The 22,332-nt window shown below is 32.3% G+C and overlaps 1 protein-coding gene across 2 annotated transcripts in view; it reads right to left on the minus strand.

Moving 5' to 3' along the window:
• Nucleotides 1-22,332, minus strand: part of LOC127714720 (serine/threonine-protein phosphatase 6 regulatory ankyrin repeat subunit C-like) — a 405,000-nt gene that overhangs the window by 360,876 nt on the left and 21,792 nt on the right. For both annotated transcript variants that reach the window (XR_007987905.1, XM_052220773.1), the window contains exon 2: nucleotides 19,211-19,288. Coding sequence is in view for 1 of the 2 variants with exons in the window: in XM_052220773.1 (XP_052076733.1) it covers nucleotides 19,211-19,264 (54 nt within the window). In the remaining variant the exon portion in view is untranslated. The remainder of the gene's footprint in view (nucleotides 1-19,210; nucleotides 19,289-22,332) is intronic.

Genomic DNA, 22,332 nt, shown 5'->3' on the forward strand with positions numbered 1-22,332 from the left:
TGATTTTTTTGTTGTCTTACTGCCTTGTATGACTATCAAAAACTGTAAAATATAACAGAAATTGTCATGATATAGCATATCTTTAGTATTGGGGTAGCAAAATTAAAATCAATATTTCAGCTTGGTCTTCTTTTCAAGGGTCTATCATGAAATCATTTCCAGTAAAGGTTACACACCTGTAACAATGTTTTAGAGGTATATAGGAACCGAACTGTTTAATGTGCCTTGCTATTACAACTACTCCAAAACAGCTAGATGAACATTGCATCAAAGTTTTAGGGGTATATACATTGTAGAAATCACACAGTCTGTCTGTCCATGTTCATTGCAAGGAAAGCTCCAAAATGCTTGAACTAAACTGATGAAACTACACAATTGTTGAGCACTACCTATAAAGATGTGCGTAAGGAAATAAGTTGGATTGATAATAGTGAACAGTATGATTAAACAGCTGAGCAATAATCTTTATACTAAAAAAACAGTAAGATTCACTAATTATACCAGTTAATTGTGAAATTGCTTCAGTAAAAATAATGCATTCAGTAGTAATATATACCGAACCTTCTAGTAAATTTAACTAGTCATGATAGTTAATCTCATAGTGTTATCTTGTTATTATTACTTGTTGGTTAGTAAATGATAACTGACATAGGCAGTAACAAACACTAGACCTACTAGTAGAAATTTACTACTTCAGATAGTAAATCGACTAACCCACTGGTGTTTGAATGGACAGTAAAATTTACTACCTTTAATAGTAAATTTTACAAGCTATTTTTTTCAGTGAAGTAATAACGATGAAGCGATCAGGTTTCACATGATGTTGAACAAAATAAAGTAGACAAATGTAGACATACAAATGTAGACACCGTGCTTTGACCTATAATGGTTTAAATTTTGACTTGGATGGAGAGTTGTCTCATTGGCACTCATACCACATCTTCTTATATCTATAGAATATTTTACTGTTGAAATGTGCCAAGTTTATCGAGATTTATAAAAATATTTACTTTCAAGTAATTGATTACATTATTGAAACTGGACAATTAAAATCGGGATGATAAGTTCGTAAACATGTTAAATTTATATATATTTTAAAAAAAGTGTTTACAATTGAATACTAATATTAATGTAGCACGTTACAGCAAAAAGAAAATCAACCAAACAAAATGAGCTTGACGCTATCTGTCTAACCGCAAATTTATTTTATATGAATTAGTTTATGTACAAATTAAAGAATAGAAACGTTTAAAATTGTGAATATTTAAATTGCCTGGTATACACGAAAGACTTGGATTATTCGTATTTAATAAAAGGGGGTCGAAACATATTTTTTGTTAAATCATCTTCTTAACTTTCAGAAATGGCTTCTTAATTAACTGGTTTTAAATATTAAAATTGAAAATGATCCACCCTTTTTCTTAAATTCCATATGTGATAACTGTCGGCCTAAACTATTAAGATCGAAAAAGACATAAATAGGAAAAATAAACTAAAATCAACATTGAACGACTGACTCTATTCGGTAGCGTACAGCAGCGGAATGTAACGAGTGAACATTTCGGGTTACTTCGTGCGTATATACGACAACAACAGGTCTATTCGTAATTTTCCGGGAACACGACAATGACCGAAAAGTGTCAGTGATTTGATCTATCACATTCCGAGAGTCAATTACCATGCCATATATTAAACCAATTAACGAGTTATCGAAAGATGGGCGGTAACGCAGATGAAACCTTTGAAGTGACGACGTTGTTATGCCTTTCAATATTACTTCCATGCTTGGACTAATGGATAAACGTTACGGTATTAGTTCCAGATTATGTTTTATAACATACAATGATATATATAGTTTTAAAATTATGTTAAATATTTTATATAATTAATCATTTAATAGTCTCTCATAATTCTTAATAGAATGGCGCTTGTATATGTTTTAGTATTTAAGCTAATGATATTTTACTGTTAGTTTTAATATACTATATGTTTTATATATGTTTTTCAATATTTTATGTTATACGCAATGTTTTATATGTATATTGGAATGTATAATGTTATACAAGTGGTGAGACTTTAATAAAATATTGAATCTTGAATCTACAATTGCGGTTAATATTAATATTAATGATTATATATTAGACAATGACACTCATTTTTTTATGGAAAGAGGAAGGGGCAGTTTTTTTAAAACAAATTGTTGGTTTTCTTTGAAAATAGGAGTGAAAAGAAAATACGAAATTCAGTTTAAAAAAATCTTGTTTGAAAAAAAAGTTTGTTGTTGAATAAAGTCACTAAAAAGACAGTTTTGAAGAAGGAAAAATCACAATTTAAAATAGTAATGTGAGAATTTTGTTATGAAGACATATCCCATATATCGATACTCACATTCTTGACACTAAACATTTATTTGTACATATTTGTTTAAAACACAGATTTTGGTTAGTAATTTCTTTCCTGATCAGAAGATTCCTTCACCTGTTAATCGATCTTAATCTGTGATATTGTATCAAAAACCAATAAAAATATTCGTACTTTTCCAATCAACATGTACCTGTATATAGTTTACATCTAATTTTTAGAAAAGAGACATTACACACAGCTGGCAATATTTACACACCCACCGATAAGTGGTCATAAATCACGCATGTTGAAGCTGGGGTTAATAAACGGCCAGTTAAGAAGTCAAATCAAGCTGTGATTATTTCCACTTTAGATAAGCAGAATTCAATAGCAATAAAATTATGTTAGAAACTTTGTTGGTGACATGGACTGGGAGCACGTGCCCACTGTGCCTCCCGGTAAATCCGCCACTGGACAAACACCAAAACATTTACCTGTTTTAGAAATTTTAACTTTGTGTTTTAAAGTCATAAATTGTGGGAAAAAAATAAAATAGTATGTCTCATATAAACTTTCAAGGTTTTGCAGTTAAAATTCGTATTCGTTGTCCAGTTTCTTGTCCCGTTTATTTGTTGGTAATAAGATTTAAAAAAAAAAAAAATTTTGACTTGTTATTCATCTTCGAATTTCTGACCACTAGACGTGTTACGAAAAGGTATATACTCGACGCTGAGGTTGACAAATTAGACTTTACATGTGGGGACTGTGTCAAAACATTGATTGTCGATTAAAACCGGTAACATTCAATTTGCGTGATGTTAACCAGGTATCCTACACACTTCTTGATTCATTTAAAATAATATCAATTTAGAATAATCATTTTCTGATAGCATTGCTTATGATTATAGGACGGGAAAGGTGTACTTGTGTCCAGGGGGAGGGGGTTGATGGTTTTTCAATAATGCACTTCTAGATTTAAAAAAAAATCACATAATAATCCACTTTTATTTTCTTATATTAGTTACTGTTCTTCGAACATATCAATTTGTCACTCCACTACTGAACTTCGACATGAAAACCTGAAAATGCATGAAATATTTGTCACTGGACGAAAAACACAAAACAATCAAGCAATCTCTACTAAACCCGCACAATCTGTACAGTGTGGTTGATTTTTTTTTCGGATGTCTCTATACGCTTCCATTAACTTTGAAAGTTTTTAAGCGCCTAATAGCGTGTTCCGCATATATCCGACACCCGAACGATAATCACAAGTTAATTCTTTACATTATATTCTTTAAGCTCTTGGTCTTCATGTAGCTCTAAGTTTATGACGCCCATAGAGGGTAACGAGCGGAGAACGACATGCGATATTTTTTTTTACCCAACATGACAAAATCCTGGGGGAAATTTAATTCCATACCTGGCCAATTGAATCAGAAAATTAAACTATTGAGCATCATCCGGTTGTCCTAGGAAACTACTGCGGGTGAATTTTATATGAATCCTAATGTACACAAAAGCCTGCGTAGGTATGGAATACCGGTATGTGGAGTAAAATTGTGCCCAAGGTTCCGTGACTGTGTGGTCTGTAAAATGGCACAAAAATTGCTGTCAATTGGCGCTAACGCTGTGGGTATTTTATACCACCCTCCACGTAGTTGTCGACAATTTTTTATTGTCGAATAAAAGGTATTTAGGGCACAGATTTCACAAAGGATCGGTATCTAAGCATCTATTTGTGCACTGGCAGCATGAACAGAAACGTCAAAGAGAAATGTGCAGGACTATGAATTTAAGATATCAAACCGGAGAAAAAGGGGTCACATTTTACATACATGCATTAGAGGGTATATGACGGGGAGTACTTTTCTTACTCTTTGAACGGTTGGTCAAACGGGTAAGACAATTTTATACCTCAGAAATTACAATGCGAAATGTTTTAAAGCTTTGCATGAATATAGGATGTCTTTTTGTAAAGATTCTTATTTCGTTGGGTCAAACTAGTCACATTTTACATAAAAAAAATATAAGGGAAATTAAACTATTCCTGAGTAGGTATTAACAGATTATTATATATAAAATCATTTCCAGGGTCTAATAAGGCCTAGCGAGGCCCTAGATGTGTCATGTTGGTCATATGTGCAATTGCCAAAAATTCACAAAGTTCCAACCTCTGAAAAAACAGCAAACTATATCCAAAATGAGTTCATAAAAAGAGTTACACATTTTCTATGTATATACATACATTGTGCAAATTTTAAAAGCGCTTAGGTTAGGAGTTTATTACTCAAAACGGGTACCATCTTCTTCCACTCGTCTGCACGTCCACCTGCCCGCCAGCTGGATTGCATCATATTATATAATAAGTCGATTCTGCATTGTGTGCAACCCGTCCAAAAGTTCTGACCTCGGGTAATCACCCCTTTAAGTTAAATGGTCTTTCACTATTTATTTCGAACTCGCAAAAAAAAAAAGATTGGCAAGTACATATTGGTTTAATTTTGAAGGGCTGGCGGGGGATTGGTTTCTCTCATCCATTACTCCTTTTCTCGGCTTTCTTCTGGATTTTATATCTTTTTTGCAATACCCTGGCCTCCTGTCAATGTTCCAAAGGAAGAAATAGTTTGGGATTTATCATTTTTATTTATAGAGCATCACTGAAGAGACATTTATTGTCGAAATGCGCATCTGGTGCAGAAAAATTGTAACCGTCAATGTTATTCATTCCCCACGAAATAATCATTATAGAATATTAATTTTGTTCCATAAAGAATATTTATATAATAAAACTGTATATAATAAAATTGTATATAATAAAATTGTATATAATAAAATTTTCAAAGGGACGTCTGTTATAAAGGACACATATACACGGCCTGACATCAGTACTATGCGGTTTAAACACAAGGTTCAATTGATACACAGGTAATTTAAATCTTCAAATCACTTTTGTGTTTTGATACGATACCCGCATTTAAAGTATAATTTGTCAACCTCAGCGTCGAGTATATACCATTTCGTAACATGTCTAATATAGCGAAACAAGTAAAGTATTTACAAGTTCATGAAATTTAGAACCAAGGCTTGGACTATTATACTTTTTAGTATAATAGTCCCAGATCAAGGCATATACATGCATAGCTATTTTCTTTAAAAGAATAATTTTATGTAATTCATTTTGTCTTTGTTTGACATGTTTGAGGTAAAGCTTTATTTAGATCCTAGATTCATATGATAATATAGTGTCAAACAGTTGTAGGACAATATAAGGTGCCAGACGTACTTGTCATGGTCGCGATGTTAAGACTCTAGATGTGTAGTATGTCAGTCAAGTCAGAGGAGGGACGACACTCTGCACGCAGATTTCTCTCGGTCGCAGCATGGAAGCTGCGACCGAGAGAAATCTATTATACTTCCATGCTGCGACCGAGAGAAATCTGTGTGCAGAGTGTCGTCCCTCAATATATCATTCCATGGTCGCAGTGATATGTGCATTTGTTACTAGCCCGTCATGGTGTTAACATAGATATAATAGCCATGGCTATTATATCAATGGTGTGAACATCACCTGGACACTCAAAATTTGTTGTTTGAAATTATAAACATGAGCAGTAATACACAGTTGTAATTATTATACAATATTCCTACATGATAAACGAATTTGGTAATTGTCATTTTTTGCGGGGAATATAATAATTTTTCCCGTTATTTAACTGCTAAATCCGGTGGACTTACCGGTATTTCGTACGACCTGTAGTGTACATCATGTACATAAATCAAATCGAATACTCGTTTTTTTTTTTATTCTTTGAATTGAGTTTCAGTTTTTATTCGGGACAAAATTTTATTTGATACGAAATTATCAATATTGGAATTGTTGCATTTATCAGTACAAAAAAAAAAAAAACACACAAAAAAACGTTTTATCGGCTTACTATGCAGCAACGAATATACAATGGAGATCACTTCTAACCTCTCATTTAATCTGTCAGAATCTGTCAGGAGACCTGTTCTAGGACAGTATGTAGAACTGTCAGCCTGACACCTTTTAGACAGTTCTAGCTAGAACAGTTCTAACCTAGAACTGATTTGGTCAGTTCTACCAAAATAGCGATTTATATAGAGTTTTGCTATTTTGCCGGTCTTATTTCAGATTTTTAATCAAGACAACATGTTTAACCCCTCCATATTCTGCATGAATGTGCCTGTTCCAAGTCAGGAGCCTGTAATTCGGTGATTTTCTTTTGTTGATGTGTTACATAAATTATTTGTTTTTCGTTCATTTTTTGTACATAAATTAGGCCGTTAGTTTTATCATTTTGAATTGTTTTACATTTGTCATTCCGGGAGTCAGGATGACTCGTATAACAAAATTATTTGACCTCCTTAACCAAATGTAATAACTTGTTTCCCAATCCACTATTATAAATAAATATGTTTTTAAATTAAACTTACACTGACCATATTTGCTCTTCATCATGTACATCTATATACATGTAGCCGCACACTGCAGAAATACAGTTTTATTTTTAGGCAAGGATGGATTGTACAAATGACAGCAATTATATTGGAAAACAATGACTTCAAATTTTGTTTGCATCAATTTATAGTACCAGCATGTCCTCTTTTTATTCAAAATATTGAATCGTAAACAAATATCGGTAGTTTTCATACCTCAGACTGACTCATGTAATAAAATCTTTTGACCGCATCAACCAGAACTGACCATATTTGCTTTTTTTTTATGTAAATCTATGTAGCTGCACAGTAATTCAGTTATAATTTTATGTCAAGAGGGACTGTAGTATACAAATAACAACAATGTTGGAAATCAATGACCACAAATTTTTTTTCCCATCAATTGAGAGTGCCAGCATTTCCTCTTTTTATTCAAAATATTGCATCGGAAACAAATACCAGTAGTTTTCATACCTCAGACTGACTCGTGTAACAAAATTATTTGTCCGCATCAACCAAAACTGACCATATTTTACAGCATCAACCAAAACTGACCATATTTAACCGCATCAACAAAAACTGACCATATTTGCACTTTATTATGTAAATCTTAATAACCGCAAAGTAAATCACCTATATTTTTATATCAGGATGGATTGTATAATACAAATGACAGCAATATTGGAAAACACTGACTACAAAATTATGCTCGCATCAGTTTATAGTGCCAGCATGTCCTCTTTTTATTCAAAATTTTGAATCGTAGACTAATTTCAGTAATTTTGATATCTCAGACTGACTCATATAACAAAATTATTTGTCCGCATCAACCAAAACTGGCCATATTTGACAGCATCAACCAAAACTGACCATATGTGACAGCATCAACCAAAACTGACCATATTTGCACTTTATTATGTAAATCTTAATATATATATATATAGCCGCATAGTAAATCACTTATAGTTACATATCACGATGGATTGTATAATTCAAATGACAGCAATATTGGAACACATTGACTACAAAAAAAATTCCACATCAATTTAGAATACCAGCATGTCCTCTTTTTATTCAAAATATTGAATCGTAAACCAATTTTTAGTACTTTCGATATATCAGACTGAGTCGTTTCAACAAAAGTATTTGACCGCATCAACCAAAACTGAACATGTTTACACTTTATCATGTAAATATATATGGCCTCATTATAAACCAATAATATTTCTATGTCAGCACGGATCGTATGATAAAGATGACACCAACTTTGGAACACAATGACTACCATGACTACAAAAGTTTGTCCACATCAATTTAGAGTGCCATTATTTCCTCTCTGTACATGCTGTATCCATAATAATGAACCGTCACTAAAGTCAGTGGTTCGTGATGGTTTGTTGTTTTAAACAAAACTATTTAACGGCATCATCCAACACTCACATGACTCTGGGAACAGTATATATGTTCCTGCATGACTGATTCATATACTTTAAAATGAAAAGTACATGTATGAGAAGTTTTCTTCTTGGAATAGTATACTGTTAATATATTTTGAAGAAGGCAAAGAAGAATGATTGATTTTGTGTGTAGCTTATTTTCGTCCAGGGGCAAATGTTTCATTCATGTTCAGATCGAGTATATTTTTCTGACGTCCCACTCCAAGACATCATTTATAATCGTTATGGATAAGTCTGTCTAAATTGACGAGATGGTGCAAATGTACATACAGTACTTATACAACACGTATTTCATTAATATCCCATAATTCATCCACTGTACAATTTTCGTTTGAACATTTGTCAAAAAAGAATCTTAAATCATGAATGTAAATCCAAAGCAAACAAGGTAAATTACGATTAAAATTCCATGAATTAAATGCAGAGTTATATTTAGGAAGAGACTGTTAAAAACGGGGAACGGAGTAAGGTAAACCATGATGTGTATATGCAATCATATAAAAATATTTCTCCGATGAGTTGGATAACCTTTCTATCCGCTTCGATATTTGTAACGTTACATGTAATGTCCGATCAGTAAAAATATAGAAAATCTGCTATTATTTAATTTATTAATTTATCTATTATTTCTTTCCCTAGATATTCAATAACTAATTTAAAGGGATACTTAATTGAAGCTGTAGATTGAGTAAATTGTTAACAGCAAAGGTGCAATAAAATTGATTAATTAAAAAAAAAAAAAAAAATGAAAATCTGCTATTATACAGTAAAGTAATTGGAACTGATTTTTTTCTAAATTCTAAGATGCCCTTACTGCAGTGACGTCATTTAGAACTGTTCTACAGTCCTGACTGATTTAGTCAGTTCTGCTGACAGTTCTACGGTTAGAACTGATTTGGACAGTTCTACCTAGAACAGTTTTAGACAGTTCTACCCTAGAACTGATCCTGACAGTTCTACCTAGAACTGATTTAGTCAGTTCTACCTAGAACTGATTCTGACAGTTCTAGGGTAGAATTGTTCTACGTAGAATTGTTCTAGGACAGTTTAGAACAGTTCTATGACAGATTATTCTGACAGTTCTAATGAGAGGTTAGAAGTGATCTCCACTGTAGACTTAATGAGACCTGTTATGTTCAAGGTTGTATGAACAAAATATTCTTTTACTAGTATAAATTGCAATGATTTACATGCAAACTAAAGAAATATTAGCAAAAATAAGTGCCTTGTATTTTTACAGAGATCGAACTCAAAATCCCGTCACTATTGGAGATTAATGTATTTCAAAAAGAAGTACAAAATATTAAATATCTTATGTAATAGTTATTTTCGATCTTTAATATATCTTTCTATGAGAAAACTCGCTATAGTTTTAATGAATGCAATAGAGTACATTTGATATTAAAAAACAATATGCACAAATCGATCTTTTTCATTATTTAAAATTGCCAAACGCGGGAGCTGAAATCGTACCACGTGATGTGAAAAGTTTGCACGCCTGACCTAGGGTGTCTTCCTTCCTCTAATACCAACTATACAAATACAAGAAATACCAGATCTGCGACTTTTGGTATTTATATTTTCTCTTATTACTCTCATTTAATATTTTATGCAAAAGTGCAATATTGGGAATGGTTTATTCCCCAACAAGCTAACTAAATAAATTAATCAACCCTGTAGCTGATCAGACGTTAATACAACTACTATCAGTCTATACGGAGTGAAGTATCTTTATTTCTTCAAATAGGCTTTTTGGGGATCATTGTACGTCCAGTGGCATATATTACATGCATGTCGGAACAGGAAAATTGACAATAGGTACTGTTAGAACCATGTTCACATTATTATACATTATAGCCAACAATTGTGATGATGACGAATTCCTTAAACTGTTCGAGAACAATCTAATTGAAATATAAATCTGTGATTTTACTATGTCCATAACTTCGACGAACCAACGCAAGTTAGATATCGACCTGTATTTAAATCAGATTGGTTCTGGATGTTTCTCTCTTATATTCAATATACATGTATATATTTTAAATTGCGACTATCTATATTTTGCTATCATTTCGATAGATGTATAGCAAATGATATTGTTCGCTGAACGCTAAACGAGTCACAGCAGTCATGATTAGATTAAGGGCATACGATACAGTTACAGGGGAGGTTATGATGTTGCTAACGTAAAATGTTATTTTGGCGACGTCAAACTGTGACATATCGGGAAAAGATGTATTTTTCGACTGATTTTTATCATTCAAACTGATTTAACTTGAAAACAAGTTCATGGACCCCTCTTTTTTAAAATGACATTCGGTTTGATTACGTATGAAGATTATTTGTACCAATTTTCGCGAAAAAGTCAATAATGCAATTTTTTTAAATTTGATAAATATAAAGCAAAAAATTACGTTTTTTTCTACATTCATGAACAATTGATAAATTTGAGTTACTTCTAAACAAAAGATTTCATAAATTTATAGGATACTTATATAAAACAGAAATTACAAATAATTTAACAAAAAACAGCTTGTGTTTATCTTTTAAAACAAAAAAGTTATGCATTTCTGTCGGAAGGAAAAATACGTCCACAAATTCGAATTTTGAGCAAATATCTGAAATTTCGAACTCATTTTACTCAAAAAGTAGCACATGAAGGTATATTTTTTATTACATATTTGATTTAATCAGGTAAAAAATAGCCTATTTGCAAATTTTCATCAAATTTTCATTATGGGATCAAAACTGTATCGTATGCCCTTAACTATGTTGGAAACGTCGCAAATGGCAATTTAAAAATTAAAAAACAAAATAAGAATAATTTTAGGGTCATCATTCCGTATTATATAAGCGGCCACGGTGGTCAAGTAATCCAAGTCAGAGTCGGACTATTGTGTCACTAGCCTGTCGAATTCTGCACTTGGCATGAACCCTTGACTCCAATATTAATTAAATAGGATTGTTAGTTTTCCTACCGAAGGTCTGCGGTTCTATCCGGGCACTCCGGCTTCCTCCCCAATAAAATAACCGTGACGATATGGCACAATAGTGCTGAAAGTGGCATTAAACACCAACAATCAATGAATCAATCAGTATTATTTTACCAATGAATGAATGAATAAATAATTTATTAAAGTGCAACCTGAATTGACATAATATAATATACAAATGTTATGCTCATTTATATTTTCAGCCAGCCTTATAGGCTTACGATGCACTGTCATTTTAAAACATAATTATACATGTAGATACATTTGAATTGATATGAAAAATGAAGTTTTACAGTTTTTACGTCGTGTAGTTTTGGTAAAATAAAAGTGTTTATATAACATCTTGTCTTATCTTTAAATAAGATAAAATGTATCGAGATTGTTTTCTAACAAACGAAAAGTTTACTGTTTTTATTAACACCGCTGGGCTCCCACTTGAAATTTCCACGGGAATTTATGGTCTTTACTTAGGTCTTGTATTGTCATCCGTATCAATAAAATCGCAAATTTGAAGTGAGATTCAAAAACATCTTGGATAAGTGAGAGATGTACATGTATCTTTGCCAGAACAGTAGTATCAAATATACAATATTAATATTGCACACAATTTTGTATACGTATTTTTAAAATTACGAAAAGGCTTCATAAGCACATGCGTGCCTAAGTTGTATGATATTGTTGGAATATATTTCTATTATGAAAATCGTATGCATGTGATCTGTGTTAAATCTGGTGATTGAATAGTGGTCAACGATGGTGACAGTGATTTTCCGTGTGAACTGGATTTGCCAATTTGAAAATAATATATTTGTTAATTCCTGTTCTCTTAGTACATGCAATTAGCATCTGTCAGATGACATGTTACCATTACGTTGTTTTAAAGTGTCCGAATCACTTGCAAAGGATGCAAAGAAGAATTACGGACTAGATCTGATTTGGCAATCTTTAGGATTTTTTGAGACCTTTATGTTTCAAGCGATTTCATGTATGGACTACTAGCCAAAATAGTTGCATGCATTTTTCTTTATTATAGTGTCTTTTTTTCGACACGAAAAGATTATTTCAATAGAACATGGATTTGTATTTGTATCCTAAAAAATCCTTAAAAATACATTAAAATTGAGAATTTTTATAATATAAACTAGGTTGTATTCGCGATACACGTGCGTTAATATTACCTGGTGGGATTGAGTAAGTGCCCCCATCTTCGCTAGCCTGAGAGGAGAGGACTGGATCGTAACTCTTGCCTAGCGAAGATGAGAAAGAAGGAAAGAAAACAGAATAAATAAATAAATAAATAAAGTAAATAAATAAATAAATAAATCTTTTTCAACAAATTGCTGTTGAAGGCATATAAAAAAAAATTCCGAACTGTACATGTGTTTGTAAAATTTTGTGTCGAAGGACATAACTTTGGACATAACTATGAATAAAAAGAAATAATGTATTTCTAAAAGACGAGGTATAAAAATATACTGCTTACTCCGGAATTTTGGGTTTTTACTTATTACAGCTATTCTCCAATCTTTTAAATGACTACTAAAAATTGCGGTTTTTCAATATCTTCATGTTTACGGTTAACTGTGTCATTTGTAGTCAACTTTTTTTGGGGCTGTTTAAACTTTGTTTGTTATCTATATCAACCGCACTTGCATTAAGATGCATTAGATATTTCAAAAAAAATATTATAGATTCTTTATCTACATATTCTTTAAGAACTTAAATAGTTTTCATTAATCTTTTTTTTTTATCTCATTGTTTGTATTGTATTATAAAATTATTGATGTTGTAATGTTTATGCCCTTTGGGCCCATCATTGGAAATAAAATCTTCTTCTTCTGTAGTGTTCAGAAAGAAGCCATTATAATATTGTTCGAACCTTAAACTACACACACTGAGCTATGATACTATGATAGATGTAATTGTAAAATAGTCTATAATTGCCAATCTTCTTTCATGCGTTATGGATCATTGGGTTTATTACCTGTTGACCCGATTGATTATTGCAAGTGCCATTGATCTCAATCTTTAAAAACAGAACATACTAAAATACGACAAGGATTTGTATAGTAAGAAGGATTGGAATCTCGTGTGTTATCGTTTTATCTTTCTATATAAATCATTGATTAATTATTACTATGGGTACTGAAAAATAAATAAGAATATTGTTTTAATGAAAAGCTCTAACCGGTGGTATTTTATTTATGATTTTAATACTGTCTCATCACGGGCTTAGTGCAGTTTTAGAAGCGTAATGTACTTAGGCGGCCTTGGTAGCGTTTAGATGCACAACTGTGTGATGTAAATCATTGTTAAGTTATATATTGTACAATACAAGCTAAGAAAATAGAAACTTGTCCAAGTTCGCACGAAAGTAACAAGTTTATAAAATGCTCTAAAGAAAGTAAATTTCCAGTTTTAATACGAGGAAAGTATCAACAGATAACGAATTGTAGCACCTGACATAAAACATAATAAATATGTGCTAATGAAAATTGCTAACGTTCACTTCACTTGAAATATTACGGATAGCTCTCTCATTGGCAAACATACCACATCTCCTTAAATTTATATTGTTAGGTTTAAAATTTCCAGTGCAGTTACGTTTTTTCAAAGACAAAAATCAATATCCGTACATATTTTATTTGGGATAACAACTACATTTCTAACCTGCCTGGTTAACAACATGTTAGGGTTAAGTGTATAACACACATGTTTTGTAAGTAACGATGTAACGATTGCATACAAAAAACAAAAAAAAGAAAGAAAACGATTTCCCAAATACACGCAATTTCCGTCTATTTCAAATCTGTTTTAATATGGTAAATTATGAGGGTGACTTTTATAATCCTTAGTAAATATACATGTATAAATTTTATATCTTTAAATACAGGTTTCAGCAAATAATAGTACACTTTTATTCGCCAATATACAATTAATAAATAATTAAAATAAACTAACATTAATTTGAAAAATAAAACCAACGATATTTATAGACGAAGAATTTTTTTTTTTAAGTCCTTAACAAAACAAAAACAGAAATAAATTTATTTATTCGAAAGTTACGCTTTTAATTCTAGCAAATATTTCTCAATTTAAAATGTATCATCAATCAGAAGGGGTATAACTCGTAGTATCATACTAGCAAACTGAACGGATCTAAACACGGTCTGACAAATTTGAAAGGAATTTTTTAGGTTTGTGTCAAACTTATGTTTTGAGTGTAGGTTGTAGGTTTGTGGTAGAGCAATGAGCAAGCGTGACAGACAGATGCAGGGTGGTTTTGACTTTGTGATTTTCAGCTGTTGCAAGATAATTATCTTGTTGACTGGAGTCTTTTGACAGGCCTGAAAATAGTCAAATCTGTTTTCTGAGAATAGTCTTTATTCACTGCGTTCAATTTGAAAAGTCTTATAATAACAATATTACATAATAAAATATAAAGTATAACAATGCAGTCAATAAATGAGATACAATAACAAATCATGGGTTATTAAAACTATAGATAAGAACTGTGAAGTTTCTTGCTATTTCACCTTGAACGGTGTGAACTCTTGAGTGTTTGTATGGTTTTTGAATTGTGCAGTCAGATATGCATGGGATTTGCAGTAAACAATTAAACAAATTATAAACTTTTCATTTGTACTATTTTAACAACCAAATATCTCTCTAATAATAATTTCAACTTATTCAGTAACTTTAACCATTAAAAACATGTATTTACATTATACCATAGCCGTAGGCTATTATTTACAGAAAAGCAAACAGTTGTAAACAAATTTGCATATAAAGGGGGAGATAACTGTGTAAGTTAAATCTTGTGACTAGCTCACATACTAAAAATAAGAACATGGTGGATTTTATACATCTAGCATATAACACAATAAACGAAGGTCAAAAAATGCCTTTACTTTGAACGGGAAAACTATAAAAAAAAAAACAAACAGGGAATCTTACTAAATAAGAAAACAAGTGCAACACTGGGCTTGCAATGGGATAAATAGAGAACATCAGTTTACTAGCTTCCGAGAGCTTTTTGTTACCTAGCGACTATGAGAACTAATGCATAAAGCTTTGAATAATAATTTTCTTACACCTACCATTGTTCACAAATAATGGGTAAACTGTAAATTGAGACATATTATTTGCTCATGAATTATCGCGGTAAAAACCAGAGTTGTCTCCCATATAAAAATTACTTCTGATGAAGCTTGTTCATTTTAGTCTAGTTTTGGCAACTAGTGTTCATTTACAAAAATACTTAATATGTTTGAAATTGATAAATACTTCCAAAATATTAACTAGAAAAAGATATATACATATTTAAAATTGACCAACTATTGAAAATGATAATTTCTCTATAAATTGGCTTAACTTATTAACATGAGCTTTTAGAACTTTTAACGATACATTGTGATAATGAAATAAATACTTTTAATCTATAAAGAAATAGATTTTAAAATAAAAATCAAACTTAGTTTTTACTCACCTGAAAATAGTCAAATCTGTTTTCTGAGGATAGTCTTTATTCACTGCGTTCAATTTGAAAAGTGACGCTTTTAGTGAATAAAGACAATTCACAGATTTGAACAATTTTGCAGGTTCAACCAATCAGAATTCGTTTCTACTTATTAATCCATGGTTACGCGAAAATTAAAATTACCACGTGTTAGGACTACCCCCTATACCGCTCGGAGAAGTTTTATGTAAAAGCTTAATTGAAGCTAATGTAGACATTCTGATTAACAAAGACATTACATCTATTTGAACAAAAGAGTGTAAGAGGATCTTATGTAATAAAATCTGTCACTTAAGATTTGACAAAGAGAAAAGTTAATTCTTAATTGAACACCTGTTTCTTATGTCCTTAAGAATTTCTAAATATAACCAAGAATAAATAAAGTGTCCATTTGTAACAAAACTTCAAAATGTTTTACTTTTTAAAAAATAAAATTATTGCAATAAAAATATTCAAATATAAAAATAAGGCTTTTCTTAATAAAAGTTCAAATAAGAATTTTTATCCAAAATTACACTGTGACATTTGGTCTGATTTCGTCTGAAACCGTCTTAACAGACTGAAACGGACGCGAGCATAATCTGTCTTGTTTATCTTGACATGACTGAACGGACTTAACACGGTACATCGTGACAGCGTCTGAAAGTCTGAAAAAGTCTTGACGTTTTTCTCTAGCGGTAAATCCAGTCAATTAAGACTTGATCAGACCAAAATGACCGTTTCAGACTGAAATCTTGCTACTAGTGTGATATGTTCGTTTTAGTATTTGGTGTGGTTCTGTCATTCTTTGATGTTTTTATCACATTACTTGATGAGGTTAAACCACGTGACCATTTTTGAAAAAAAATAGTCCTATTTTTAAATCGATTCCAATGTCTTTTATTTTATGTGCCTCGGATGAGTATAACTATACATCGAGTTAAAGTTCAAATGTGATAAAAATTTTGGGAGACAAATCAACAAAATATATCGATGGAAGATAAAGCAGCTCGAGTGTTTCTTCGAGCCGACCGTGCAAGAGCTTTATAGCTTAGTAGTGATATGTTATTTTTTCTCTAATTATCCGACTTTTCATTCCAACCACCCCTAGACCTACAACCGAATAATACATATATTACAGATATAGACCTTATCGCTATTTGGAAATCTGCGCCGCTTAACCCGAGAATCTGCTCCTTTTATCTATTGACGTCATACGACAATCACTTTTCCATTGTGGTGTCAGATATTTTCTATTATGACGTCAAAATGTTACGGGAACCTTTGTGGTGTCCAGAAATGGCGCACAAATAGCGATAAGGTGTATTGTGTTACAGAGGGTAAAAGTATTGAATCGCAATACTAAATTAATTTGCTGGTGCTTTCAAATTCAAAATTCCAAACTGGTAATTTAATCATATATTAAATGTAGTTGCAAATGAAAATCAAAATTGTGTTAAAAGATATTTTAAACAATTGATCATTGATGAGCTATTACAACACAATTCAAATAAAAAGAGGCAGAAAATATCAAAAGGACAATAATTAATAATGCATTTTTTTTTAGGTAAAGAAAACATTACGGCGACCGTATAGTGTACTGATGGTCAAACCGTGGATCATTTAGGAAGAGACAAATCATAGTTACAAACAAAAACAAGGAATCGCGAGACCGTACGCATAATAATATCTGCGTATACACTGCAAAATCCAAAACAAATTCATCATTTTTTGTTCTGCAAAATATTTTCCTTTTCTAACCACTCTTCTTCAAATCATGTCAATAACCATTATTCAACGTACGGTTAAGTTATTTAGTCAGGATAATATGACTCAGAAATATATTTATTAACTATCAGTAGCACAAGGGTTTGTTGTTATACGGTGAAACATGTGTTCATGTTGAATAAAATCTTTAAACTATTTTAGCATAACCATAATAGGGCACCTAACCATTCTGTTAAGAGTTTAAAGATTCTTTTTATGATAGTACGGACTGGTCATTCGCAGTTAAAGTTTACACTGAAAATACAATTGCATATGTTGACCATTCGAAACTCATACTAAGTGCAGTAAAATTTCCCCACTGACCCACCCATGTAAAACCTTTTGTATTATTTTTTTAATCAATGTTACGCATGACGTTTTTTCTGCAGGTCTTAAAAGAACATTATTTCGATTGTTTTTATATAAAGATATGAACGAATTATATTACTTTATTTTTTCTTTGTAGATATGTTTCTAAGACATGTATGGTGCAACGGCTTCAGAGCGTTTTTGCAAAGTGATTTGAGAAGAGTTTTCTGTTAAATTAAAATAAAACTTTGCTGCACTCGACTAGGCCATCTGTTTTCGATAGATATGTGTTTGGTGTTTGTTTATATTAATTTCTTTATTTGCGTTTGATGCCCGAATACGAAAATAACATAGTATAAGATGAAAGACATCCCGATTGATTAAATCTTATAGAAATCCCTTACGATCTTGAAAAAGGACTTCCAAGAAGCGTCGTTAGAAGTTTGGGTCGATCAAGTAAGAAAACAAAAATGGTGGATACTGTTTGTGGAAAGAGAGTGCGTTTAAGCGACTCGAATGTATTACTCTATCAGTATCTCAAGTTGTAAACGAAATATGCTTATTCACACTTGTGACATGTCAACATTTACGTTGTTTGCCTCTCAATTAAAGCGGCATCAGTCACGGTTTTAACAGTTTAATTTGAAAACAAAAATATCTAGTATGTTCTTCTCTGCTTCAAACATTCATAAGAGCTAAATGTTGAATAATAGTTCGGCTCCATGAGCAACACGACGGGTGCTACATGTGGAGCAGATCTGCTTACCCCTGTGGAGCACCTGAGATCACCACCAGTTTTTCGTGGGGTTTGTGTTGCTCAGTCTTTAATTGTTTATGTTGTGTATTGTGTACTATTGTGTACTATTGTTTGTCTGTTGGTCTTTTCGTTTTTAGCCATGGCGTTGTCAGTTTATTTTCGACTTATGACTTTGAATGTCCCTTTGGTATCTTTCGTCTCTCTTTTATAGCAGTCACTTTGGTTTAATTTTGTCAAAATTATCACAAACATATCGCAGATTAATTTGTTTTAAAGACAATAATTTGACCTCTTTTTGGTCCGTTTGCTTGTGTACCGAGTTCTAGATCGATTGCGCTTGCGCCTCAAAAATATAAATACTGATGTCCAACTGACTAATACAATGTGTCCTAGGCCTGTGAAACATCATTCTGAATGATTTTTTTGTGACAAAGTTATACCTTTTGATTTTCGCCAAAAATGAGGTCTGATCATTCATTATCCTATTCCAAAAGTAAATCTAGAAAATACAAAAGACCTGATAGCTCCAGCTCCCATAAAGATTATAAATCATCTACGACTCTAGATCTTTGGTCATCTGTCTAATCTAATGGCTTAGGGCACGGTTAAAAAATAAAATACTTACAAACATCAATAAGAAGCATTTGAGGCAGAACAAATAATGATAACATTTCTTCATTGCAGCAGATCAAAATGATATAACCTTCAAAAACAATAAAAGTAAATATTTGTAAATGCATGTTATTGATTAAATTTGTGAATATATTGAAGTCTATATAACTAGGTGAGAGAATTGCAAGAATTTTAGCTGAAATTATAAGATACAAGATAGATAGATTGGCATATTGTGGCCTATTTTAAATTTTTTTTAAACCAAAATAGAAAAACAAACAATACTGTTACCTTTAGACATGAAATGAATTTAAATAAAAGGATAATGTGCAAGGAACTGTAATCCAAAAGGTAGAAAAAACGACAAAAGCATTATTACAAAAAGTCTTGTTGAAGGCTGTACGGCGACCTATAGTTGTTAATTTCTGTGCCATTTTGGTATCTTGTGGACAGTTGTCTCATTGACAAACATACCACATTTTCTTATTTTTATATTGTTCACTTTGCGTCACCTGAATAAATATCATGTATATTACTTCTATTTTTAGCGTGGAGCCTCGGTGTCCAAGTGGTCTAAGGAGTTCATTCACAGCAATTACTATCATGTCAATAATGAGGTTGTGAGTTCGAAATCCACACGTGGCAGGTGCATTCCACTCAGATCTTAGTAATAAGGGGTTTGCAACCTCTCCTTTTTACAGGAATATGATCTACATGTAGGTCAAAACTTAAATATTTTAAACCAAAAACAAAAATGTTATTTGATTAAGTCTTGTTTGGCTGAGAATAATGAAAACGTGATTTTTTTCCATGCAATCTTTAGGTATGCAAAAGTGTGGGTTGTGTAATGCTTATTTTCATATAGTATAAATGAATGTACTACTGAGAATTGTTCGTCGAACAGTTTTTTTTTAAAGAGAATGTGTCTATCTATAAGCCATTACTAATTTCTAAAGCAAATGAATTAATGGTTTTTAATGTCTAAACATGCATATCATACAATCTTACATAACCTAGCTAGAACACATCTGTTGTATTAAGGTAATGTTTTGTAACTTGATATCGTGTAATTTGCGATTGCTGCATCAGCTGTTTTTGCGGTTGAAACGTTTTCTGTGTTTATTGTACATGTAAACTCACATTGCAAAGTTACATTTGTTCTAGATTTTTCTCCAAAAGAAATGCATACTCTTAAAATCACAAGTCTTATTTTAGAGGAAACAAAATTAGTTCTCAGGATAAAAGTTATTAATTTGGATTTTTCATACCATTGTTAATGTATATGAGCGAGCTATTTTTCTCATTTACATCTTCAATTCCAGTTAATCAATCAAGCACACATCGAATATGTTAGGTTTTTTTTTCACCACCATACTTGGTTTTACACCACAACATTCCTTAATGCATTTGGTTTTTCATTGCCATGTTATTGACTGAGACACGTTATTTTAATGTTACAAATCAAGATGATCTAGACACCTAAAAAGTTTGATTAATGTAAGATGCAAAACAGGCACTGTCAAAATATAACTCGTAAATCAAGTTAAAAAGATCTCGAGTTACACTTTCGCAAAATGTACTATGCGGTCTGCAAATACACGAACATAACGAAGGTAACACAAAACTACCCAATGAAAGATGAAAAAAAACATACCCAGAGCTTTGCAAAGAGAGGCGAAAGATAACAGAGGGACATTGAAACTCATAAGTCGAAAATAAACTGACAACGTCATGTCTAAAAAAGAAAAAGACCAACAGACAAAAAGTAGTACACAAAACACAACAGAGAAAATTAAAGACTGAGCAACACGAACTCCAACAACAACTGGGGGTGATCGCAGGTGCTCCGGAAGGGTAATCAGATCCTGCTCCACATGTGGCACCCGTCGTGTTGCTCATGTTAGTACAAACCCAGTAATAAGTCAAATTTGGTAGGTCATATTCGGGAAAAGGGGGACACGTGATTGTAGTTACGACATTAGGAACATATCCGTTATCATCTGTGAAACGGATATTCCATAATGGTCAACCAACTCGTGATGACGTCCGTAAAACTTACGAATGGATGATTTCAACTTCACCACTTGGAACTCTTGGTTTAATAGCTTCCTTGTGAGGAAATCATGATAGGAAATACCAGCCCTGGAATATCGTATCAACTGGGAGATATATACTCCATATGCAGGCGCTGCTGGAGTGTTGTTACATAGAAATGGAAAGTTCACAATTGGGAAGCCGAAATCATCTCTTTTGTCGTAAAGTTTTGTTTTCAACCGACCCTCATTGTCAATTTCTAAATGTAAGTCCAGATATGAGGCAGACTTAATTGTATCTGTTGTTTCCTTTATCTCAAGTTCGATGGGATAGATGCGTTCAACATAGTCACCAAATTTTGGCATGGTCTCCCCCCGGTTCTATTGAGATGAGGCTGTGTAGGATTTCTTCAACTCCTTTAGAAGTTATCTCCCTTTTGTTGATTTTATTCGACATGCCCCTCCCCCCCTCCCTTGTTGTTTTTTAAAATATCATAACCTTATTTGGACAATAGGTAGATATCATCACGAATAACTACCAGATGAGGCTGCGTAGAATTTCATCATCCCTATTTAGAGTTATATCCCCTTGAACAATTTCTTTTATTTGCATATATCTTAAAAATTGTTACAGATAGAATCGATCTGAAAATCGCTAGTAGTCTGTTGTTATTTATGTATTATTGTCATTTTGTTTATTTTCTTTTGTTTCCTATTCTGACATTAGACTCGGACTTCTCTTAAACTGAGTTTTACTGTGCGTACTGTTGTACGTTTGTTTTTTCTACATTGGCTAGAGGTATAGGGGGAGGGTTGAGATCTCAAAAAACATGTTTAACCCCGCCGCATTTTTGCGCCTGTCCCAAGTCAGGAGCCTCTGGCCTTTGTTAGTCTTGCATCATTTTTAATTTTAGTTTCTTGTGTATAATTTGGAGTTTAGTATGACGTCCATTATCACTGAACTAGTATACATATTTGTTTAGGGGCCAGCTGAAGGACGCCTCCGGGTGCGGGAGTTTCTCGCTGCATTGAAGACCCATTGGTGGCCTTCGGCTGTTGTCTGCTCTATGGTCGGGTTGTTGTCTCTTTGACACATTCCCCA

Source organism: Mytilus californianus, unplaced genomic scaffold (genome assembly GCF_021869535.1).
Source record: "Mytilus californianus isolate M0D057914Y unplaced genomic scaffold, xbMytCali1.0.p SCAF_9, whole genome shotgun sequence".
In the NCBI taxonomy this organism is placed as follows: Eukaryota; Metazoa; Mollusca; class Bivalvia; order Mytilida; family Mytilidae; genus Mytilus; species Mytilus californianus.